Source organism: Carettochelys insculpta, chromosome 1 (assembly GCF_033958435.1).
Source record: "Carettochelys insculpta isolate YL-2023 chromosome 1, ASM3395843v1, whole genome shotgun sequence".
Lineage (NCBI taxonomy): Eukaryota > Metazoa > Chordata > Testudines > Carettochelyidae > Carettochelys > Carettochelys insculpta.
Genome location: NC_134137.1, coordinates 361,755,406 through 361,781,278, shown reverse-complemented (window position 1 = coordinate 361,781,278; position 25,873 = coordinate 361,755,406). Strand labels below are relative to the sequence as shown.

Here is a 25,873-nt window from a genome sequence, read left to right as displayed (position 1 = left end):
CTGGCTGCCTTCCAGCTCTCCCTTCCCCTAGCCTCTACCTGTGGGCCCCGCCCTCGCCCCCCAAGTCCAAGCCAGCTCGGCTCCTCCCTCCTCTTTGTTCAGGGCAGAGGTGTCACCTGCCAGCTGTAGCCCCAGGATCCTCCTTTGCCCCTGGGAGCTATTCGGCTCTTGTTGCTCATATGTAGCCTGAGTCTCCCTTTTGCACTCCCCCCACTCCATCACATGCTGCTGCTGCGGGGTGTCACACCCCCTCCTCCCGGGGGCCCCTCGAGGTTCCGTTCCCCCCTGGCCCAGAGATGGGGCATGGCACTGTCATGCGGGGTGCGGGGGGGCAGGGGCTGATGCAGTGCTGTGAGGGCCATGGCCCTGGTGTCCTTGGGGCCATGGCCATGTGAGCATGTGGGGGGCCCTGGACACATATCTCTTACCCCCGCCCCTCAAGCCCAGGGGCGTCCACCAGAGGGGGGTACCTACCTGTCGGTCCGCTCCCACGGTCCGGAGATCCCCGGGGGGCGGAGGCCCTGCTGCTGCTCCGGGATGGCAGGAGGAGGATCTGCAGCCCGGATTCTGCAGAGGAGGAGCCCCCCTCCTCCTCCTCCTCCTCCTCCTGCCGCGATGTCCCGGGGGTGGCCTCCGGGGGGGGGCCCCCGGGGTGCGGGGCTTGCCTCCGGGGCGGACTCCGGCTGCAGGGCCTGCTGGGGCTCATCAGCCGAGGTGTCAAGGGTGGCCGGAGGGGAGGAGGTGTGCCGGGGGCCCAGGATGTCCCTGAGCTCCCTGTAAAAGGGGCAAGTGACGGGGGCGGCCCCAGATCGGCTGGCCGCATCCCGGGCCCGGGAGTAACCCTGCAGCAGCTCCTTCACCTTACTCCTGACGTGGTCAGGAGTGTGGGCAGGGTGACCCCGGGCAGCCAGGCCGTCGGCCAGCCGAGCGAACCCATCCGCGTTCTGCCTCTTGCTCTCCATTACCTGGAGCACCTCCTCCTCGCTCCAGAGCCCCAGCAGGTCCCACAGCTCAGCCTCCATCCAAGAGGGGCCCCGCTGCCGCTTCCCAGCCTGGATGCCCTTCTGGCTGGGCTGTGAGCCCTGTCTCCCCTTGGGGGGGGTCCCCTGGGGGCGCTGGGGGGGCTGCCGGGCAGCCATCGCAGCTGGGTCGGGGGCTGAGGTAGGTGCAGGCTGGCCGCGTGTGCAGGCTGCTGCCTGCACGATGCCTCAGCTTCCTGCACAGGAAGGGAGGGGGAGGGGACCTTTAAGGGGCCGCTCCATTCGGCCACCAGTGAGCTGAGGGGCTGGAGAGAGCGTCTCTCAACCCCCCAGCTGATGGCCGCCATGGAGGACCCAGCAATTTCGACGTTGCGGGACGCGCAATGACTACACGGTCCCTACTTCGACGTTGAACGTCGAAGTAGGGCACTATTCCTATTCCCTCATGAGGTTAGCGACTTCGACGTCTCGCCGCCTAACGTCGAAGTTAGTGCCGCTACTTCGAAGTAGCATGCACGTGTAGATGCGGCTTACATGGGTTAAACTTCAAGCACAGCATTGCACCTAGATTACTGGAGATTTAGTTATGGTCCAGCTAAAAGCTAAGGTCCAGAAACACAGGTACAGCATGTGCTGTGGGCCACATCTTGAGTCCGTGCTTAGAAAAGATTCCTGTTCACTCAATAAGAATTTTTTGTTGTGTAACAAACTCGATGTATTGAAATCCTAGCCACACAATCAGTACAGCCCGTGGACTGCAGGCCTTGGACCTGTAAGTAGGACTGGTTCTTAGTGTATTCAATGAGAATTCTTGTCTGGCATTGTCACAAGAAATCCTAAAAGAAGATTACAGGGAAAATACCAGAAGATACAATGCCTGATAATTCAATCTTATCAACAGCCAGTCTGCTATTTGTAAAGAATACTCTGCTTGTCATATTGAAGTGGGATGAAAGAAATCAGTGAAACCAGAGTTGACATTATGATCAATATGGGAACTGCCATGTTCCCATTTGGTTTGATATTGTTTCCTGAATGAAAAGTATATGGTTTTTAAAAATCACCTTTTATAAACATGATTGTTCCTTCAGTTTCTTCATTTCCTTCACTGTGACCAAGTGACTTAGAGAAAATGAGAGTACATAGAATATAGAGAGGATAGATGAATATCTTGATTAAACACCAATACTCTTTCTAGTAAATGTACAGTCATCATGAACAAGGTATTTCTTTTGATTTCCATGTAAATCCAGGACTAATCTCTTTTTTTTCATTTTTTTTTCCAGATGCCTGAACCTATTATTTCTATGGAACTATCTTCAAAGAGGGCAAGTATTTTGTGTGTGTGTGGGAAACATCTAAATGGTATATAGTTGGGTACCATATATAAAGAGATCAGGTCAAGTAATTTATATTTTAATATAAACTCATAGTTAATCATGCTCTGCTTTTTTATAAAAGGTGTAGGTTTTTCATTGCTGTTTAAATCTGTGGGGTTCACATTGCCATCCATTTCAAAGCAGTGAAAACCAACCTAATTCACGAGTTGCTAGCATAGTAATCATAGCAGGGAATAGTTAGAGGGAGACAATGACATTGTTGCTGATAAATGTGAAGTGATTAAGCAAATATACATGGGGATGTCAATGTCAGGGAGCCTTGCTGTACCCCTACATTCATATTCAGTGGCCCCAGGGTATGTTGGGCTTAATTAAATTCAGAGTTGTTGAGTGACCACCAGAGAGAGTGTCTCAAATGTTCTCCATGATACCCTTAGTTTTTTTCCTCTTCTAAGGAGCAAAAGAATAAAGCTTGGAATCTCTATATCTGTCCAAGCTGGTTCCAGATGATTATTTGAAGAGAGGATAGTTGAATCTTAACTCAAAGGACTGGTTAGCCTGGTCTAGAGCAGGAATCCTATACTGAGTTCCTGGCTTTTTGGGTCAGGAGGGGCTGAGCTCCACAAAATGCTGTTACGCGAAAGCCCTCTCATTGATATACAGAAACCTGGTGGGCTTCAATCAAATCAGGGTTCCCTCATTTTTGTGTGATCTCAATGTAGATGAAGGAAGTACAAAGGAGCCTCTCTTGGCTCAGAAATCTGCATGCTTCTGTGGCCAATCATTTCATGCTGATCAGCACCAGATTTTTCCTTAGTCCGTTTCTTTCAAGTGCACTTACTGTGCCAGCAATTCATGAATCAGATTGATCTTTCAGTTGCTTTGATAGTATGTGCCCCACAGATTATAATGAAAACGTGAATGTTTCACAATGAAACGGAACATGGTTAACTGTGTGTTTATAGTTAAATATCATAAAAAGAAGCCTGGGGAGGAGGGATAGCTCAGTGATTGGTGCATTAGTCACCTAAGCCTAGGCTTGTGAGTTCACTCCTCAAGAAGACCCCTTAGGGATCTGAGGCAAATAGATTAAAAAAGAAATTTGTCAGGGATGGTGGTAGGCCCTGCTGGGGCCTGGACTTGATAACCCCTGAAGGTCCCTTCCAGCTCAGTGAGATAGGGGCACATCTCTGCCTATACATACTGGGTCAGAGGGGCAGCTGTGTTAGTCTACCCCCCGCCCAAAACCACTGAGAAGCCCTGTGAGCATCACATAGACTAACAGCAACAAAGGGTCCTGTAGCACCTTGTTATCCCTACCCTTGCTCTGGTTTATTTATACCTGGCCCTGCAGATTTCCAAGACCAGCATCTGATGAAGTGAGTCTGTGCTCACGAAAGCGCATGCTCAAAACTTTTCTGTTAGTCTATAAGGTGCTACAGGACCCTTCGTTGCCGTTAGTCTATGTGGTGCTCACAGGGCTTCTCAGTGGTTTTGGGCGGGGGGTAGACTAACAGCTGCCCTTCTGACCCAGTATGGATAGGCAGAGATGTGCCCCTATCTCATTGAGCTGGAAGGGACCTTCAGGGGTTATCAAGTCCAGGCCCCAGCAGGGCCTACCACCATCCCTGACAGATTTCTTTTTTAATCTATTTGCCTCAGATCCCTAAGGGGTCTTCTTGAGGAGTGAACTCACAAGCCTAGGCTAAGGCAGCTAATGCACCAACCACCGAGCTATCCCTCCTCTCCAGGCTTCTTTTTATGATATTTAACTATAAACACACAGTTAACCATGTTCTGTTTCATTGTGAAACATTCACGTTTTCATTATAATTTCATTTAAACGCACACAAATCAGACATCAGAAATGGCAATATACAAAAACCTGTAGGAGAGCACTTCAATCTCCCAGGCTACACAGTAGCAGACTTAAAAGTAGCTATCCTACAGCAAAGAAATTTCAGGACCAGACTCCAAAGAGAAATTTCTGAGCTACAATTCATCTGCAAATTCGATGCCCTCAGCTCAGGCTTAAACAAAGACTGTGAATGGCTGGCTAAATACAGAAGCAGCTTCCCCTCCCTTGGTGTTCACGCCTCCAGATCAACTGCTGGTAGTAAGCCTCACCCTTGCTGACTGAGCTAACCTTGTTATCCCCACCCTTGCTCTGGTTTATTTATACCTGGCCCTGCAGATTTCCAAGACCAGCATCTGATGAAGTGAGTCTGTGCTCACGAAAGCTCGGCTCAAAACTTTTCTGTTAGTCTATAAGGTGCCACAGGACCCTTCGTTGCTGTTACAGATCCAGACTAACATGGCTACCCCTCCAATAATAGACTAACAGTGTTTCCCAAAGTGTGGCCCAGTACCAGCCCTTCAAAAAAATACACATTATTGCTGCGTATTATTATTATTGTGAATAAATAACAAACAGTGAAAATTTATTCATTTTTCATTTTTATGTGTTTATGTTTTTGGACTGCAAAAAAAGTACTGAAAAAAACTGGATCCCAACTATATAAAGTTTGGGAAACCCTGGAAAGCTTATGCACCAATAAACCTGTTAGTCTGTAAGGTGACACAGGACTTCTCATTGTTTTTAACTCTATTGTGAAAACTTATCTGCATTTTACATTTTTGTCACATTGCATACATTCACCTGTGTATTTATGAGAGGTGGGGCAGGTTGCCAAGTGCTTCCTATACAAGCCCATGTTCTCAGTTGCTTACTATCTTACCAAATTAAGTCTGCTTAGGCTGAAATTTTCTCTGTCAGGGTGTTTGCCTGGGGATGACTTTAACATTTCAACAAAATAACTTAGTCATTTCTAAGTGAGAAATAAGTTGGAAAACATTGTTTTGCCCATCTTAGAAAAACAGTTTAAAATTTTTTTTTTAGATGCTTTAGCACCTCCCTGATTTGGAGCAGGGAGTTGAAATTTGGCAAAGAGATCACTCAGACATCACAGATATGCTTTTTTGCAGATCCTTTGCAAAACACTCAAAAATGGTCAGCTGATGAGTCTTTGAAAACAATGCTCAGTTCACACATGCTCAGTAGAGACTTACTAGAGTTTGGCTGGTTGTTCTCTGAGAATCTCACTGCACTGAGCACGCTCCATTCCCATGCAGCTCCTGTGTGCTGCCACACTGCGTGCACCAATTCACAGACCAAGAAAGGATGTCCCACCAGAACTGTAGTGTCAATGCAGCCTTAGGGAAATTACACCCAGAAAACCTACATTAAAGGAATGCTAAGGTTCCAAAGATAAGTATCAGAGAGGTAGCTGTGTTGGCCTGTATCTTCAAAAACAATAAGTCCTGTGTCACCTTATAAACTAATAGATATTTTGGAGCGTAAGCTTTCGTGGGCTTGCCTGTGCAACTCTAAAGCTGTCATTTTTAACATTCATTGGCAAATTACTTTGTCTTTTCCCAGTAGATGCTCTGTTCATAACAAACCATGTTACATTTTTTACAGCAACAACTGTATGTTGGATCTGAGTCTGCCATAGCACAAGTGAAGTTCCATCAGTGTGACATGTATGGCACAGCCTGCGCTGACTGCTGCCTAGCAAGAGATCCTTACTGTGCTTGGGATGGGATATCCTGTTCTAGATACTATCCCACAGGAATGCAGGCAAAGAGGTGAGAACTATATTTGCTAAAAAAACCTTTTTGCATAGTAATTATCTAAGGAATTTTCATTTCAACAGAAATTGTTTCATTTATCCTCCTCGTATAAATATCAGAGGGGTAGCCATGTTATTCCATATCTTCAAAAACAACAAGAAGTCATCTGGCACATTATAGACTAATAGATATTTCTCAGTATAAGCTTTTGTGGGCACACTCATGTATATGATGAAGTGTGCCGTTGCCCATGAAAGCGTACACTCCAAAATATCTGTTGGTCTATAAGGTGCCACAGGACTTCTTGTTGTTCTTGTCTAAATAGCTGATCAAAGATATACTTTACCTAATGATTTATCAACCCAGCCTAAGACAATACCAAAGGATATAAATGAACACATTGGCGTGACAGATCTTAAGTGCACACACTTCTTAGGAGCTGGACACACTGGCTGCGTCAACACTGGCCGCTTCGACACTTCCCCCCCATTCTGGAAGGTGCATGGTAATGAGTTGAGTGGAAGATGCAAATGAGGTGTGGATTAAAATATCCTGCTCCTTATTTGCATATTCCCATGAGACCTCACTGCTGGAAGGAAACAGAGGTTCTTCGGAAAGAAACCCCTCCTTCTGGAAGACCCTTCTTCTGCAAAAAGTTGCAGATGAGTCTTCCAGAATGGGGATTTTCTCCAGAAGGAGTACCCCACGCCTGTTTTCTTCCAATGGATCACCATCTACACGGCAGCTTTTGCGTCTGGAAGGAGTTCTTCTGGAAGTGAGAGCTCACAGAAATATGCAAATGAAGCACGAGATATTTTAATCCACAGCTCATTTGCATCTTCTGCTCCACTCATTACCATACCCATTCTGGAAGGGGGGGGCCAGTGTAGATGCGGCAACTGAGTGCTAAACAGTGTAAAAGAAATGCCTGACATTCATGATTCTACAGCTTGAAGTCAGGACTTCATTCTTTATAATGTATAATGATTAATTTGGATTGTGTTAGATGGTGAACTATATAAAGTAACAGCCTAAAAAAAGAAAGAAAGAAAATACACTAACTGTGTAATATCATTGTAAGACCTATTCAAACAGTGCCTAACTCTATGTCAATATGTTGTAATGTTTATTATATAACTCAGCAAAAATGAATATTATTTATGATTCCATCCATTCCATCATTTTTTTCATTGCTACTTCTTCAAAGACATTGTCATATTTATTAGAATTACAACAGCCATTTTCAGCAGGGTTACTTTGAATTCATGCCAAGATGTGTTCCTTTGCTACTGAGATGCTGCTGAAAGACAATGAAGGTAATTACTCCAGATGAAGTCCACAATCTCTGCAAAGTCACCAAATGCTCTCTTTAAAAAGAAACAGGTCTATAGTTTTTCTTCATCTACCATACCCCATGCCTGTCTTCCCAGGACTCCAGAAGATTGATAGTCTCACTGCTAACTGTAGCTAGATGAAACGAATGCTTCGGTGATTTTTGACAAGCTAATGGGAAGATAATTGGGTAACACAGTTTTTTAGATAGAATGCCTCACAGAAGCTGTACAAGAGCAAGACAGCCAAAGAGTCAGCGAAAAAAAAAAGCGCCTATTGGAGCATTATATATTTGCAAGAGCCAAGTAAGAATTCCATGTCATTTCTGTACATTGGATCCAACTCTCCTTGCATAACTCATGGAAGCAGTCTACTTGCTTGCCTAAAACAAGGAGAATCGGCTCACACTGATACAGCCCTGGAAACTCTGATGCAAAAAAAAAGATGCATCATCCATTATACTCCTTCTCTCTGTTACTATACTCTGGACAGTGAGTTTTGTTTCCGACAGTATAAGCAGGAATTGGACAGACATAATTATATTGAAAATTAGATGCTTGTCTAATGATATAAATACCCTGAAGAGTCCTGATTTATGTATTTAACTAGGAATTGCATGGGACACAGGGCTTTTGTTCTGGGTGGAATGCACCGGAACAGAGTTCCAGCACCTATTTTGGAAGATCCAAACTACACGTGCAGGAGTCAGCAACCTGCAGCTCTGAGCACTGCCACTGCTGACTCCACTTGCAACTCTGAGGCTGCCACCACTTAAACAATGCCCACTGTTAAAACTGAGTTTAGTATTTTTGTTTCAGTCTCGGGGGCAGCCTTCAGAGCCACTGAGCAGTCAGTTGCGGCTGGGAGCCCCAGAAGAAAAAGCCGACAGGGCAAGGAGCTGCCCAGTGAGCTCCACATTGGGGGAAATGTAAGCTTGCAGGTGAGCTGTGGGGAGGACCAGCCAACCCTGTCTCTTCTGGAGCTGTACTGAGGAAGAGAGGTGGAAGGATCAGTGTGGGTTGAGTTCCGGCACCATTTTTCTAGAAAAAAAGCACAGATGGCACTGATAGCCTCCTGCTGCTTTGCCAGCGTACCTCAACAAGATTCTGAAAGGTCTGTCTCTAGAGAGGAGAGAGTAGTCTAATCTGTGTCCATTCACTCCTCAGCCACTCGGTTCTTAATGCTAATGGTGGCAATGCAGGTTTCACGATGAACTTGAGATCACAAACTCACTTCACACATGGGAGGTCATAGTACAGATAATTACAACTCTACATAAGAACATAAGAACATAAGAATGGCCATACTGGGTCAGACCAAAGGTCCATCCAGCCCAGCATCCCATCTGCCGACGGTGGCCAATGCCAGGTGCCCCAGAGAAGCAGAACAGAAGACAATGATCAAGTGATTTATCTCCTGCCATCCATCTCCTGCCCTTGTTATGAAGGCTAGGGCACCATACTTTATCCCTGGCTAATAGCCATTTATGGACCTAACCTGCAAAAATTTATCAAGCTCTTTTTTAAACCCTAATAGAGTCCTGGCCTTCACAGCCTCCTCGGGCAAGGAGTTCCACAGGTTGACTGTGCGCTGTGTGAAGAAAAATCTCCTTTTATTAGTTTAGAACCTACTACCCATCAATTTCATTTGGTGTCCCCTAGTTCTTGTATTATGGGAAAAGGTAAATAATTTTTCTATATTCACTTTCTCCACACCATTCATGATTTTATGTACCTCTATCATATCGCCCCTCAATCGCCTCTTTTCCAAACTGAAAAGTCCCAGTCTCTCTAGCCTCTCCCCATATGGGACCCTTTCCAAGCCCCTAATCATCTTAGTCGCCCTTTTCTGAACCTTTTCTAATGCCAATATATCTTTTCTGAGGTGAGGAGACCACATCTGCACGCAGTACTCAAGATGTGGGCGTACCATAGTTTTATATAGGGGAAGTATGATATCTTTTGTCTTATTATCGATCCCTTTTTTAATAATTCCTAACATCCTATTTGCCTTACTAACTGCCGCTGCACACTGCGTGGATGTCTTCAGAGAACTATCCACTATAACTCCAAGATCCCTTTCCTGATCTGTCGTAGCTAAATTTGACCCCATCATGTAGTACGTGTAATTTGGGTTATTTTTTCCAACATGCATTACCTTACACTTACCCACATTAAATTTCATTTGCCATTTTGCTGCCCAATCACTCAGTTTGCTGAGATCTTTTTGTAGTTCTTCACAATCCCTTTTGCTTTTGACTGTCCTGAACAACTTGGTGTCATCTGCAAACTTTGCCACCTCACTGCTTACCTCATTTTCTAGATCATTGATGAACAAGTTGAACAGGATCGGTCGCAGGACTGACCCCTGGGGAACACCACTAGTTACCCTCCTCCATTGTGAAAATTTACCATTTATTCCCACCCTTTGTTTTCTGTCTTTTAACCAATTCCCGATCCATGAAAGGACCTTTCCTCCTATCCCATGACCACCTAATTTACATAAAAGCCTTTGGTGTGGGACCGTGTCAAAGGCTTTCTGGAAATCTAGGTATATTATGTCCACTGGGTGCCCCTTGTCCGCATGTTTATTAACCCCTTCAAAGAATTCTAATAGATTAGTTAGACACGACTTCCCTCTGCAGAAACCATGCTGACTTTTGCCCAACAATTCGTGCTCTTCTATGTGCCTTGCAATTTTACTCTTTACTAGTGTTTCTACTAATTTGCCTGGTACTGATGTTAAACTTATCGGTCTATAATTGCCAGGATCTCCTCTAGAGCCTTTTTTAAATATTGGTGTTATATTGGCCGTCTTCCAGTCATTTGGTACCAAAGTGGATTTAAAGGATAGGTTACAAACCACTGTTAATAACTCCGCAATTTCACATTTGAGTTCTTTCAGAACCCTTGGGTGAATGCCGTCTGGTCCTGGAGACTTGTTACTATTCAGCTTATCAATTAATTCCAAAACCTCCTCTAATGTCACTTCAATCTGAGTGAGTTCCTCAGATTTGTCACCTAAAAAGGCTGGCTCAGATTTAGGAACCTCTGTAACATCCTCAGCCGTGAAGACTGATGCAAAGAAATCATTTAATCGCTCCGCAATGGCACTGTCTTCCTTGATCGCTCCTTTTATATCTTTATCATCCAAGGGCCCCACTGCTTTTTTAGCGGGCTTCCTGCTTCTAATGTATTTAAAAAACATTTTACTATCGTTTTTTGAATTTTTGGCTAGCTGTTCCTCAAAATCTTTTTTGGCTTTTCTTACTACATTATGACACTTAATTTGGGAGTGTTTATGTTCCTTTCTATTTTCCTCACTAGGATTTGACTTCCACTTTTTAAAAGCTGCCCTTTTCTCTCTCACTGCCTTTTTAACATGGCTGTTTAGCCATGGTGGTTCTTTGTTAGGTCTCTTACTGTGTTTTTTTATTTGGGGTATACATTTATGTTGGGCCTCTAGTATGGTATCTTTAAACAGTTTCCATGCAGCTTCCAGGGATTTTAGTTTAATTACTCTACCTTTTAGTTTCTGTTTAACTAGCTTCCTCATTTTAGTGTAATTCCCCTTTTTGAAATTAAATGCCAGAGTGTTTGACCGCTGCGGTGTTCTTCCCAACACAGAAATATTAAAAGTTATTATATTGTGGTCACTATTTCCAAGCGGTCCAATAACAGTTACCTCTTGGACCAGATCCTGCGTTCCAGTCAAGACTAGATCGAGAATTGACTCTCCCCTTGTGGGTTCCTGTACTAGCTGCTCCAAGAAGCAGTCATTTAAGGCATCAAGAAATTTAATCTCTGAATCCCGTCCTGAGGTGACATGCACCCAATCAATATGGGGATAATTGAAATCTCCTATTATTACTGTGTTTTTTATTTTGATAGCCTCTCTAATCTCCCTTATCATTTCAGCATCACTATCACTGTCCTGGTTAGGTGGTCGGTAATATATTCCTAATGCCATATTCATATTAGAGGAATGAATTGTTATCCATAATGATTCTATGGAACATTTTGATTCCTTTAGGATTTTTACTTCATTTGATTCTATATTATCCTTCACATATAGTACCACTCCGCCACCCGCACGACCTGTTCTGTCTTTCCGATATAATTTATATCCTGGTATGATAGTGTCCCACTGATTGTCCTCATTCCACTATGTTTCTGAGATGCCTATTATGTCAACTTCCTCCTTTGATATGAGGTACTCCAGTTCACCCATCTTATTAGACAGACTCCTATCATTAGTGTAAAAGCATGTTAGAAAACTACCACTATTTATATGTCCGCCTTTCACAGACGCGTTGGATTTTTTTATATGCGATTGTTTCACATCTGATCTTGCCCATATATTATTTCCCACGTTCCCTATCTGACTAACTTCTAGGGAATCCCTATCTATGGAGCCTCGTGTAAGAGAAGTCTCCGTCCGATCCAGGTGCTCCCCCGCACCAATCGGCTTTCCCCCACCTCTTAGTTTAAAAACTGCTCTACGACCTTTTTAATGTTTAATGCCAGCAGTCTGGATCCACCTTGATTTAGGTGGAGCCCATCATTCCTGTATAGGCTCCCCCTACCCCAAAAGTGTCCCCAGTTCCTAATAAATCTAAACCCCTCTTCCCTACACCATCGTCTCATCCACGCATTGAGACTCTGAAGTTCTGCCTGTCTATCTGGCCCTGCGCGTGGAACTGGAAGCATTTCAGAGAATGCCACCAAAGATGTTCTGGATTTCAGTCTCTTTCCTAGTAACCTAAATTTGGCCTCTAGAACATCTCTTCTACCCTTCCCTATGTCATTGGTACCAACATGTACCACGACGACCGGCTCCTCCCCAGCACTGCCCATAAGTCTGTCTAGATGCCTTGAGAGATCCGCAACCTTCGCACCAGGCAGGCAAGTCACCATACGGTTCTCCCGGTCATCACAAACCCAACTATCTATATTTCTAATGATCGAATCCCCCACTACTAAAACCTGCTTCTTCCTAACAGCTGGCGCTCCCTCCCCCGGAGAAGTATCCTCGGCATGAGAGGATACAACATCACCCTCTGGAAGGAGGGTCCCAACTATTTGATGGTTTCCCTCTGCTCCCATTGACTGCTCTCCTTCCCTGAGCCTTTCATCCTCCGTAACAGCATCAGGACTGTCAGATTGGAGGTGGGACAGCCCTACTATGTCCCGGAAAGTCTCATCAACAAACACCTCTGCCTTCCTTAGCTCCTCCAGTTCAGCCACCCTGGCCTCCAAAGCATGCACTCAGTCTCTGAGGGCCAGGAGCTCCTTGCATCGAGCGCACACATACGCCACCCACCCACAGAGTAGGTAGTCATACATACTGCACTCGACACAATAAACAGGATAGCCCCCACTCTGCTGCTGGGCTTCTGCCTCCATTTCCTACTCTAATTATATATGAGGGTTAATTAAATGTTTCAGATAGAGGTTGTTATAAAGGATTTAGTTTAAGGGCAATAGAAGTCACTGGCTCCCTCCAAGCTCCCCCTCTAAACTCCCCTCTCAAAACTCCCTCCTGTTAGCACGCACCCTGTTCGCGAGCACCCGGTCGCAAAGCTCCCTGGTCGCTTACTCTGGGTCACTAGCCAGGGGAAGAGGCAAAGTAAGTCTCTGTAGAGACAGTACAGAGCCCCGCCCCCATCCTCCTCCTCCTCCTCCACCACCACCACCACCACCTTCCATTGCTTCTGGATTAAAGACAGGCCTGTCATGGTTGCCTGAATTCTGGACTCACACAGAGGGATTCAACCACTCAGCTCTCAGCGCCAATGTGTATCTGAATTAGGACTGGCTGTATCTCTGTCCCAAATTGGCTAGAGGACTGCCTTAGGGTATAACCAACGGCACAGCAAAATCCCATAAGTACTCATGTTCCAACAAGTATGGAATGACTCTGGGTACATCTTTGCTTCCTGGGAGATCAAACCAGTCAGGGTTGATCTTCTGGTGTTCTATTTCATGTGCCTAGTGGGGACACACTAAATCAAACCATAAGGCCTTGAAAGTCAACACTCAGCATCACAAGGAGTAAGGGAAATCAATGGGAGAGTTTCTCCCATTAGCATCCCTCAGTGAGGATGGCCAGATAAATCAATGGTAGATATGTCAATTCCAGCTATGCAATTGCTGGGGCTGGAATCACATATCTACTTGGTACCTTCCCCTGTACTTGCTCCAGGTATCTCTGGCAAGAGCTAATCACTTCTGTCAAACCCTCTTATCTTGTGGTAGGTGAGGATGTACCTGTGCCAATCGTTTGAAATGTGTTCACACACATGCCCAGTGTGTGTTACTTCTTTGGAGTGCCTATGTTAGCAGTACCCTTTCCATGTTAATGTACCAGACAATGAATTTGTAAGCCTCTGCTTTAATACATGATCTGGCTTTGATTCACAGGGTGGCCTGACTTTGCCAACTGTGGATCATGATGCAGATCTTATACCAAACTAAATATTCCTTTCTCTCTTTCTCTCTCTCCTACACTATATATGCAGAGTGTAGAGAGGGAATCACCACAGATGTTCACTCAGTGCACTCTTTCACAACTAATTTGAAAGGCTGTGTGGATACGTATAGGTTTTTAAAGACTGATTTAAAATTTGAAATTGCTGAATTTGAATTAAAAGTTAAACTTCTGTCAGTCAAGTGGTTTTGTTATCTGTTAGCTAACCATGACTGCCTTTATCACATGAATGGTACAGCATATCACTCAACCAGTAGTTGTGAAAGACTCCAGTGTTTATAAAAACTAGAGATTGTGGGTTCTAATCCTACGACCAGGATACCAGCATGGCAGCTCCAGTTCAATATTGTGCTAGAGTGTTTCATAGTTTTTAAGCACACATGTAAATCCATGCCTATGGAAAAAATTCTATAGTGTGCGACTGTAAGTATGTGTTTAAGTCCCACTGAAGTCCTAAAACAGGATTAACCATAGGTTTAAATTTAAATTGATATTTAAGTGATTTGTAGAATAAGGACCTAAGTCCTAAACCAAGATTCAACATGAGATGAGATGCTAAGAAGGGTGAACATTAGCGATAGTAAACAAAGATAGTAGCTGTGTCTACACGTGCACGCTACTTCGAAGTAGCGGCACTAACTTCGAAATAGCGCCCGTCGCGGCTACACGCGTCGGGCGCTATTTCAAAGTTAACTTCGACTTTAGGCAGCGAGACGTCGAAGTCGCTAACCTCATGAGGGGATCGGAATAGTGCCCTACTTCGACGTTGAACGTCGAAGCAGGGACCATGTAGACGATCTGCGTCCCGCAACATCGAAATTGCTGGGTCCTCCATGGCGGCCATCAGCTGGGGGGTTGAGAGATGCTCTCTCTCCAGCCCGTGCGGGGCTCTATGGTCACCGTGGGCAGCAGCCCTTAGCCCAGGGCTTCTGGCTGCTGCTGCGGCAGCTGGGGATCCATGCTGCAGGCACAGGGTCTGCAACCAGTTGTCGGCTCTGTGTATCTTGTGTTGTTTAGTGCAACTGTGTCTGGGAGGGGCCCTTTAAGGGAGCGGCTTGCTGTTGAGTCCGCCCTGTGACCCTGTCTGCAGCTGTGCCTGGCACCCTTATTTCGATGTGTGCTACTTTGGCGTGTAGACGTACCCTCGCAGCGCCTATTTCGATGTGGTGCCGCGCAACGTCGAAGTTGAACGTCGACGTTGCCAGCCCTGGAAGACGTGTAGACGTTATTCATCGAAATAGCCTATTTTGATGTTGCTACATCGAAATAAGCTATTTCGATGTTGGCTTCACATGTAGACGTAGCCAGTGATGAAACAGTAATCAGAGAAACTTCATGCAATGAGGATAATCAAAGAGGCACAGTAATACCAGGATATAAAATATATCAGAAGGCCAGAACAGGTCATACTGGCAGGGGGGTGTCAGTATTTGTGAAAGAAAGCATAGACTCAACTGAAATAAAAACATTATATAAACCAAAAGTACCATAGAATCTCTAGTGATATAAATTCCATACTTCCCTACTAATATAGCACAGTAAAATCTCTATTATTCAGCACCCAGGGGAACTGGAGAGTGCTGAATAATCAAGTAGGAGTGGTCCCAGTATGGAACCTTGGGGAACACAACTAATTACCTCCCTCCATTCTGAAAACTGACCATTTATTCCAACCCTCTGTTTCCTATATTTTAACCAGGTATCAGTCTATGAGAGAATCTTTCCTCGTATCCTATGGCAGCTTAATTTGCTTATGAGCCTTTGCTGAGGAACCTAGTCAAATGTTTTCTGGAAATCTAAGTAGGTTATATCCACTAGATCCCCCTTTTCCACATGCTTGTTGAATCACTCGAAGAATTCTAATAGATCAGTGAGGCATTGTTTCCCTTTATGGAAACCATGTTGACTTAGCTACCTTTAATGATTTGGTATAATAATTTTCCCCAACATGATTTGTTGCAGAAAATCATTATACAAAATTATTAAAAATAGGTAAGTCCAAAGCAGGTTGCGAAAAGTTACGAAGGAATCCCCAAAAGCTAGCTGACTGGAAACGAAACAGCAGATGAAATTTATTGTTGATAAATGAAAAGTGCACTTTGGAAAATAATCCCAGCAATACATACAATGTGAGGCGGTCTAAATTTGCTGTCGCCATTCAAAAAAGATATCTTGGAGTTGCAATGGATGTTCTCAGAAAACATCTGCTCAGTTTGCAGCAGCAATCAAAAAAAAATCTAACAGAATGTTAGGAGAAATAAGAAAAATGGTTAGAAAATAAGACAGAAAAGAGCACGTCACTTATATAAATCCATGTAATGCCATCACCTTGAAACTTGTATCCAATTCAGATTGTCCCTTCTCAAAAAAGATATATTAGGGTTGGAAAAAATGTGGAGAAGGACAAAGAAAAAATTTAACAGTATGAAACAGCTACCACATCAAGAAAAATTAAAAATATTGGAAATAGTCACATTGGAAAGGAGGCAGCTAAGGAGAGTTATGACAGTTAGCTACAAAATAATGAATGATGTAGTGACAGAGAATAAGGAAGGGTTATTCATTCCTTCACATAACACAACAGCTGGGGTCACCCAATGAAATGACTAGGTGGCTGGTTAATACAAACAAAAGGAAGTCAGTCTTTACACAGTGCACAGTCAAGCTATAGAACTCATTGCCAGAGGATTTTGTGAAGTCCAAAACAGCAACTGGATTAAAAAAAATAAGTAAATAAAATCATAGCAGATAGGTCCATTAGTAGCTATTAGCCAAGATTTTCAAGGATGCAATCCCATGTTTTGGGTTTCTCAAAGCCACTGACTGCCAGATGTCGGGACTGAAAGACAGGGAAGACTGGAAGTTCACATGTTGACTGTAACTCTTCTGTTTATTCCCTTTGGAGCACCTGGCATTGGCCACTGTCAGAAGACAAAATAGTAGGGTAGATGGGGTAGATACTGGTTAGACCCAGTATGGCCATTCTTACATTGTAACAATTGGTCTGGTGAAGTTAAACCAGTGGTTTATTTCATCGACTTCAAATTACTCTTTTTAACTTGTTCATATATTCTTTCTGAACCATTTTCCTATTCTTTGAGTCAGGCATCTCTAGAGCAACACTTACCAGTGTCGAGGAAATGAGGGAGGAGAGGAAGAGATCATTCTTGCATAGAGTGGATCATTGTTATTCATGATCCTGCAAAATAGATCTAGAAACTGAACATCCAAATGGTTGAAATAACAGATTACACATGTCCTATTAAGTCATCTAGTCTATTTTCCTGCCGGTGCATGATTGTTCCTTACAATATGTTATCCAGAGCATTGTGTGCTAATTGCATAGTCTATTATATATGCAATGTTGAATGACCAGGTCTCATCCAGAAAGGAATATGAATACCAAACTAAGATCAATATATTTAAAATAATCTTCCAAAATGTATTCAAATCTTTTCCCCCAAAAACAAATATTTGTAGAGAAAGAGCGTCTACTCTTTTTTAAATGTGGTGGATGAAAGAAGTTTCTAGCTCTGAGTTACCAGAGATGTCACTCACAATAGCAAAATGCCACCAAATAGTTGGGTTTGCTTCTTGACGGCTACGTCTACACGTGAAGCCAACATCAAAATAGCTTATTTCGATGTAGCAACATCGAAATAGGCTATTTCGATGAATAACGTCTACACGTCCTCCAGGGCTGGCAACGTCGATGTTCAACTTCGACGTTGCGCGGCACCACATCGAAATAGGCGCTGCAAGGGTACGTCTACACGCCAAAGTAGCACACATCGAAATAAGGGTGCCAGGCACAGCTGCAGACAGGGTCACAGGGCGGACTCAACAGCAAGCCGCTCCCTTAAAGGGCCCCTCCCAGACGCAGTTGCACTAAACAACACAAGATACACAGAGCCGACAACTGGTTGCAGACCCTGTGCCTGCAGCATGGATGCCCAGCTGCCGCAGCAGCAGCCAGAAGCCCTGGGCTAAGGGCTGCTGCCCACGGTGACCATAGAGCCCCGCACGGGCTGGAGAGAGAGCATCTCTCAACCCCCCAGCTGATGGCCGCCATGGAGGACCTGGCAATTTCGACGTTGCGGGACGCGGATCATCTACACGGTCCCTACTTCGACGTTGAACGTCGAAGTAGGGCGCTATTCCGATCCCCTCATGAGGTTAACGACTTCGACGTCTCACAGCCTAACGTCGAAGTTAACTTCGAAATAGCGCCCAACGCGTGTAGCCGCGACGGGCGCTGTTTCGAAATTAGTGCCACTACTTCGAAGTAGCGTGCACGTGTAGACACAGCTGACTGGAGCTAACAAAAAGAGGAAAGTGCTGCTTGATCAGGAATCTCATCAGCCCATGAACTGATTATTATGAGCCAGAGCACAATCTAGCTTCGTCTACAGAGCAGCGTTATTCCCGAATAAACTATCCCAGGAGAGGTATTCCGAAATAGCTTATTTTGAAATGCCATAGATACACACAAAATGCAATTTGAAATAGCACTCAGCTATTTCAAAACAGGGCATCTACATACAATACAGCCTATTTCAAAATAGGTGCTATTTCTCGTACAACGGGGTTTACCCATTTTGAAATAATGCATCCAGTATTTCAAATTATCTGCCCCATAGATCTGAATGCAATGTTAATTCTGATACCCACCAACCTCAGGATCCTCCGTCTGTGATGACAAGATGAGATCCCTTACCTAAATTCCATCATCATTAAGCAATCTCCCTAACACTTCCCTATCCCTACCTCAATAGTTCAACAATATTCTGCCCCAATATTCCATTGGCCATTTCCTCTGCAGTTGTATAGCAGTGGAGCTCTAATAGAGACAGTGTTGATATGCTGTTTTACATCAGCTGAGGGTTTGGTCCCCTGTGTCCTGGTAGAAGGAAGAGCTGTGTTAATTATTGACTTTATTTGAATAAAAACAAAATCATTAAGTGCCCTTATTTCTGCCATACATGCATCTAGTAGGTACTCATTAATAAGTAAATAATTATGCTGTAGGAGATTCGCTGTCTTGTCTGTGCATTTTAGTCAGCTGTTCAGCCGTGCATAAGGAAGACTGATAGTACTGTATAATTGTTCTTTATGCACACACAGGAGAATTGTATGCAGTTCTAACCATGAATTTTAGGATTCAAAGTACTGCATCTGACAAGTGATAAGCTCAGCTTCCAGTCAGTTTTTTTTTTCTTAGCAACTACCATTAATCTCAATTGTTATGGTCAGAGAACAAAGTGTTCAGAATAATAAAAATTTTTCTTGGTATCCATTGGAGATAAATTTGCTTTTATTTTCCATAGTTTTGTTAATATCTCATTTTCAAAAGCTGAAAGAATATTCTCTAGTGGTTGGATCCAGGATTCCTGGGTTTGAGTCTCAGTTACCAATCTCTCTACTAATTAATCAACAGATAGATTAGGGCAATCCACCTTCTGTGACTCAGTTTCCCCTTTGGTAAAATGGGAATGATAATGACAATGATGTAGGAGAATTGAGATGCTGAAAAAAATAATGTTTGTAGAGTATTTTAAGTTCCTCAGTTGTGAGGAGTTAAATGAGAATAAAAATACCCTCCACACTGACCATAAGCAGTGAAAGAGTCAAAATGACTTTTCTGCTACATAGTGGTGTGTACATGTATGTGTCTATAGCTACATCTACATGTGAATGCTACATCGAAATAAGCTATTTCAATGAATAACGTCTGCACGTCCTCCAGGGCTGGTGCCGTCAACATTCATCGTCGACATTGGGCAGCACTACATCGAAGTAGGCGCTGCACGGGAGTGTCTACACAGCAAAGTGGCCCACATCGAAATAAGGGTGCCAGGAACAGCTGCAGACAGGGTCACAGGGCGGACTCAACAGCAAGCCGCTCACTTAAAGGGCCCCTCCCAGACACACTTGCACTAAACAGCACAAGATACACAGAGCCGACAACTGGTTGCAGACCCTGTGCATGCAGCATGGATGCCCAGCTGCCGCAGCAGCAGCCAGAAGCCCTGGGCTAAGGGCTGCTGCCCACGGTGACCATAGAGCCCCGCACGGGCTGGAGAGAGCGTCTCTCAACCCCTCAGCTGATGGCCGCCATGGCGGACCCCGCTATTTCGATGTTGCAGGACACGGATCGTCTACACGTGCCCTACTTCGACGTTCAACTTCGAAGTAGGGCGCTATTCCCATCTCCTCATGAGGATAGCAACGTCAATGTCTCGCCACCTTATGTCGATTTCAACTTCAAAATAGCACTCGCCATGTGTAGATGTGGCGGGCGCTATTTCAAAGTTGGCGTGGCTACTTTGAAGTAGCCGGCACATGTAGACGTGGCTTATGTTGTGTAAACATTAAAAGTAATCTTGCAGTCAGTAAACTCAACCACTTAAGAATTCCTGTCTATGAAAATATTCAGTTACTGTGTAGTTTATCTAACAGCTGTTACCACAACTTCTCTCTGGCTCAGATAAAGGGCATAGTTAAACAAAGAGCACCATTACAAGCTTTTATGTTGCTCTGACTTTTGCCAGGGACAAGAGTGATGGAAACAGAGAAAGCTTACACCTGCCTCTGGTCTCCTTTCCACTAAATGAGCACCATATTGTTTGAGTACCTGCTTCCTGAGTCTATGAGTTCAGTAAAATGTACATACTTGAGACTTTCCTTTCAATACATCAGACTTCTACAGAAAGTCTCTGTCTTCAGGCATCTGAGCATCTTCAGTTTAAGTGGAGGAAAACAATAGCAATGTATGAACAATGAAAGTGCAGCAGCTAGATCTAATATTTGAATTTCTAATACACCCAACTTTTGTGTCAAAAGTCAACAGTCAACAAGTTAAATGTATTTCTTAAAACAATTCTCTTTTACCCCCAGGCGTTTTCGCAGACAAGATGTTCGACATGGAAATGCAGCCCAGCAGTGCTTTGGTCAACAGTTCATTGGTAATCCACACAGCACAGCGGAATGGAACCTCAAGAGCTGATTGTGACAGCAGTTACACAGTTTTTATGCTGGTGTAACTGTTGATTTCAGTGGAATTACTCCCGATTTATACATCATAAGGACCAAGACCCTAGTGCAGGAAAGCTTCCCTATTCATGACAGTACTTAACCATGCGTTGTGCTTAAGTCCAATTGGAATCAATTAGACTTAGGAGCAAGCTTAAGTGCTGTCCTAAATAGGGATGGATTTGCACGCATGTTTACCTGTTCTTCTGAACCACAGCCCAAACCCAGCAAGGTACTGAGTGCCCTCACATCCCACAGATTTCAGCCACTGGTACTATGTGATGATTGATAGCTTAGATAGCAGCTCCCAAGAGACACTGAGATCCTCTAATATCAGGTCCAATAAATCTTAATAAATATATAAATAAAAAAGAAAAATCCAAGATCAGGGGTTTCTCTGTAACATATGTTTCTCCAGAGGATTTTTTTTTTTTACTGAAATTGTAGTTTTCTGAGGGATGGATTAGAATCTAGAGGGGAAATATTTTAAGATGAAATATTTTTGAAATTTTCCCTGGGACATTTCATATCATCCATGTTTGCCAGGATACTATAATATATTTCATGAGGATTTCTGCTGGAAAAATATAAAGGGCATCTATGGCCCACTGTGACATTTTATTTCAAAACTGATTTTATTAATATGCCTTTTGCAATGCATTTTATTGCAAAAGATCATTCATATGAGTGAAGACTATATTCAGAACCTCACAACAGAGCATAGCAAATTTAAAATAAGAGAAAGAAATCATAAAGGTTATTAATCCCCATGCTTTGGGGCCAGAATCTGATTATAAACTGGTGTTGGGAAAATATTCTTCCTACTCTCCTATCCTCTTATATTGCTATAAGAAAATTAACTAGGAAGACCACTGGCCTGTTCCGGTTTTGCACCTCCTTTGTTTGGGCATGTATTTAGCCATATAGAGCAGCCTATAACTGACTCTCAGTTTAACACATTCAAATGAAAGTTATAGTATCATTTGGGTAGCAAAACTGTACATTTGTAGTGTCTGTCTAATTACTGTAGAAATTTGCACTGTTGCTGGACTGGGAATATATTTTTTCCATTCTGTGAACTTTTTTGAGAGTGCTAAATGTTTTTCTGTCTTGAATTGAGGGGGGAAAAATGACATCTCAAAAATATTTTCAATTTGACAAATTGTATTTGTTTTGCATTTTGGAGGGATTGAAGCAGGGTTTTTTGGCAATTTTGGAACGTTTTGTCTTGATTTTGACCTTGCCCACCTTTTAAACCTCCTTGCAGTCTAATTACTCTGTATTTTGAAACACAAAATTGTTTTGAACCAAAGATTTTTGGTTTTGGGGAAAATGTAGAAATGAATCATTTTGACCATCAGAATCTTTTCCTAGACAATTTTATGAACAGTTTGGGTTTGCTAAATCAACCTTTATAATTAAAAATAAGAAGGCAAAAAAGCCTATCACCAAAAGTTCCCAGCCATGTCTAACGGTACAAATTCTAGACATCCTGCACAAAACATTTTTAATGTTCATTCATTTCTGGGGCTTTGATCATGTCACATGCTAATAAATCTAGTCCTGAACCAACAAAATAGTTTATCCCATGATTACTTTTAAACATATAAGTAGTGTTATTGGTGTTGGCTTAAAATTAAATACATGCCTTTGCCCTTTGCTGGATGGAGGCCAGAGTGCTTGGCACTTTGTAGCATCAAACCTTTATACATGTGTACAATCACAGCCACCCATCATGCAGTACTTTAATAGGCTACTGTCCCTTATATATGTATCCTATGAGATCCTGAAGCAAGGCGTGACTTCTCACCTCCTGGAAAGAGTGGAAGCAGAGGATGCTCCAGAGATCACAGGTTAAGGACATTAGTACCCCCAAAATGGCAATCATTAACTGGAGGGCTATTGGTCAAATTCCGTTCTCAAGATGAATATCAGAGGATTCCTTAAAAAGCCCAAAGGAAACATGCTTACATTAAAACGGTAGCATTCATTTTAGCTACACAACTGGCAAATAAATAAGAATCTTACTTTTCTTCCTAGGAGATTCCCTGGAGAAGACGGAAGAAAGGCTGGTATATGGAATAGAGTACAACAGCACTCTTCTAGAATGTACCCCTAGAACATTACAAGCTAAAGTGATCTGGTTTGTACAGCGAGCCCATGAAGCCAGAAAGGAGGAGGTAATTTCCCTTGTAATTGTAGTTTAAACATTTTTATACAAAGCCACTGCCCTATTAGGGATCTTACAGGTAAAAGCTCCTTCAGTGACACAGTTGGTATCAGCTGAAGTAGTTTGGATAGACTTGTAGATTTTAAAGTCAATTGGCAATATTATGATTATCAAGGCTGATGTCCTGCACAAGCAAACTATGGAATTTTAGTAAGTGATTTCTGCATCAGTCCCAGTAACTGATGATCAAATGAGAGCATAGAATTTAGAAGTGCATCAAATCTTCCTTTAAAGCTTTAAAATGATAGAGAATCTACCACGTCTTTGCAAATTATTCTAATGGTTAATGTCTGTCGCTGTCAAAAAAATCGCACTTTATTTCCAGTTTGAGTGAGTCTGGCTTCAGCTTCCAACTATGAGTGCTTTTTATTCTTTTTATGCAAGTCTTTCTAGCAGCAGATATCTCCCTTCTGTGACCAGTGCTGTGTTTGTTACTGACATGGTGCCAGTTAACTGAGCACGTTGCAATTTTCAATGTATTTATTCTCACAACACCACTGTTACAGAGGACAGTGCCATTTTCTCTGTAGGGAACCAAGGCACAGAGAGAGAAAGTGTATATCTACACTACTGTGCTATATCAGCAGAGCTGTACCGCATCTGGGCAAGTCATGCTCTCTCTTGTCCCCATAAAATCTCTACCTATACAAGCAGCAGAAGCTATGTTGGTGAGAGAGCATCTCCTGCTGATGTACCAGGGTGTGGTCAGGGATTTAAGTTTATATAACTCACCTCACTCAGGGGAGTGTTGTCTTCACACCTCTGAGCGCTATTGTGTTGACTTTAGAGGTAGTAGAGAGCAGGTCTTGGTGACTTGCCCATTTTCACCTGTAGAACCCAGATCTCTGAAGTCCTAGGCTAGCACACTAAATCAATAGATCATCCGTGCTCCCACCACATAACCTCCTTGCCATTGCACTAAATGTAATGAAGTATGAACAGTAACAGAGAGGTAGCCGTTGTAGTCTGTGTTCTATCAAAACAAAAAAGCAGTCATGTAGCACTCTAAAGACTAACAACGTGATTTAGTAGGTGATGCACTTTCATGGGACAGACCCGCTTCTTCAGATCTGGTAAGATCTTCTGTTCTGGTAAAGCTATAGGTCTGAAGAAGCGGGTCTGTCCCATGAAAGCTCATCACCTAATACATTATTTTGCTAGTCTTTGAAGTGCTACATGACTGTGTTTTTGTTTTGATGTAATTAAATATGTGATCAAAAAATGTGTTACAGCACCTTAGGTTTGTGTCGTCTAAATACTCACCATGGAATTTGTAACCAAGTCCCTAAGGTACATTTAAACTGATATTTGTAATGCAGTACTGTAATCTAGTGTGCCCTGTGACTGTGTATCATTGGTTTAATTCTCAGGTGAAGACAGATGACAGAATAGTCAAAATGGACCTCGGCCTCTTATTTTTAAGGCTGCACAGACTGGATGCAGGGACCTATTTTTGTCAGACTATGGAACACAGCATTGTTCATATAGTCAGAAAAATCACTCTGGAGGTGGTGGAGGAAGAACGTGTGGAAGAAATGTTCAACAAAGACTATGAGGAGGACATACCTCACAAAATGCCATGCCCAGCGCAGAGCAGTATACCTCAGGGATCCAGGCCGTGGTATAAGGAATTTCTGCAGCTAATAGGGTACAGCAACTTCCAGAGGGTTGAAGAGTATTGCGAAAAGGTATGGTGCATGGATAAGAGGAGGAAAAAGCTGAAAATGTCCCCATCCAAGTGGAAGTACGCCAATGCACAGGAAAAGAAGGCACGCATCAAGCCAGAGCATTACCGCCTCCCAAGGAATGCAGTTGATTCCTGATGGACAAAATCCATCTGGTTTTTTTGAGAGAATAGGTATTTGGACCTAAGGAACAGGAAGAAATCAGTCTTGGATTTGGTAACTGAACCAGGTTTATACATATATTAAATAATGGGACTGAAAACAGAAAAGTGTTCTGTTAAGTTATACCTTATACTCATGATTGTTTAGGGGTAATTTTTAAAAAAAATCTGCTTCACTAGCTGTTTCTAATAGATCATTGCATTCACAGTTCTCCATTTAAGGAGAGTATAACAATTGTACTTTGAGTGCTTTAGTCAATTTCCAATGTGCACCATGCTCACGCTGTAAATTATTGCATATTGAGGGAATACTGAAGTAGTCTCAGACAGCTAAACAATGACAAGCAGAAGAAAAAGGTGATTCATAATTTCTGTTCATTTCACAAATGCTGCATTGCTTCTAAAAGCAGCACATTGCAAGATCTTAGCTTTTGTGTGTAGCTTCCTTAGTCCATATTCCTAATAGCCACAAGTTTTCTTAGACTGGTGTATTCTTATTTTTAAAGACATTAACAGGGAATCTTATTAACTTCCCATCACTGCTTGTCTTTTCTAGTAATTTATGATGCACACTGTACTATCACAGCTAAATAATATTGCCTTGTAACTTGATGTACGTCAAGTGCATGCAGAGAACAAAACAGAGTGAAATTCTTTTGTGCAACTTTCTGTAAGATATTGGAATAACAGTTTAGTGAAAGTGTAAATCAAGGTTATGAAATGGACAGTTGGCTCAATTTAAGATTTATAAGAATGCCCTCTTGTGGCAAAAGAGAGAATTTCCTTAATTGGTGTACTTTTTTTTCTCCAGGAATTTATATACTTGAAGATTATCCTTATTTTCCTGACTTGCAGCCTCTTTCGTAGCTCCACAGTCTTTCTATTGCATGTTCTGAAATCTCAAACACAGGGCTACAAATCACTTGTACTGTGGAATACAGTGCCTTTTTTGGGAAAAAAAAAAGACATGCCAATACTTGGCTAACTCCTC

The 25,873-nt window shown here is 43.0% G+C and overlaps 1 protein-coding gene across 1 annotated transcript in view; it reads left to right on the top strand.

Moving 5' to 3' along the window:
- SEMA3E (semaphorin 3E) overlaps positions 1-24,859 on the top strand; it is a 231,443-nt gene extending 206,584 nt beyond the window's left edge. The window contains exons 13-17 of the mRNA XM_074984168.1: positions 2,267-2,308; positions 5,802-5,968; positions 20,672-20,739; positions 22,847-22,986; positions 24,407-24,859. Coding sequence (XP_074840269.1) covers positions 2,267-2,308; positions 5,802-5,968; positions 20,672-20,739; positions 22,847-22,986; positions 24,407-24,859 — 870 coding nt within the window. The remainder of the gene's footprint in view (positions 1-2,266; positions 2,309-5,801; positions 5,969-20,671; positions 20,740-22,846; positions 22,987-24,406) is intronic.
- The last annotated feature ends 1,014 nt before the right edge of the window (positions 24,860-25,873 follow it).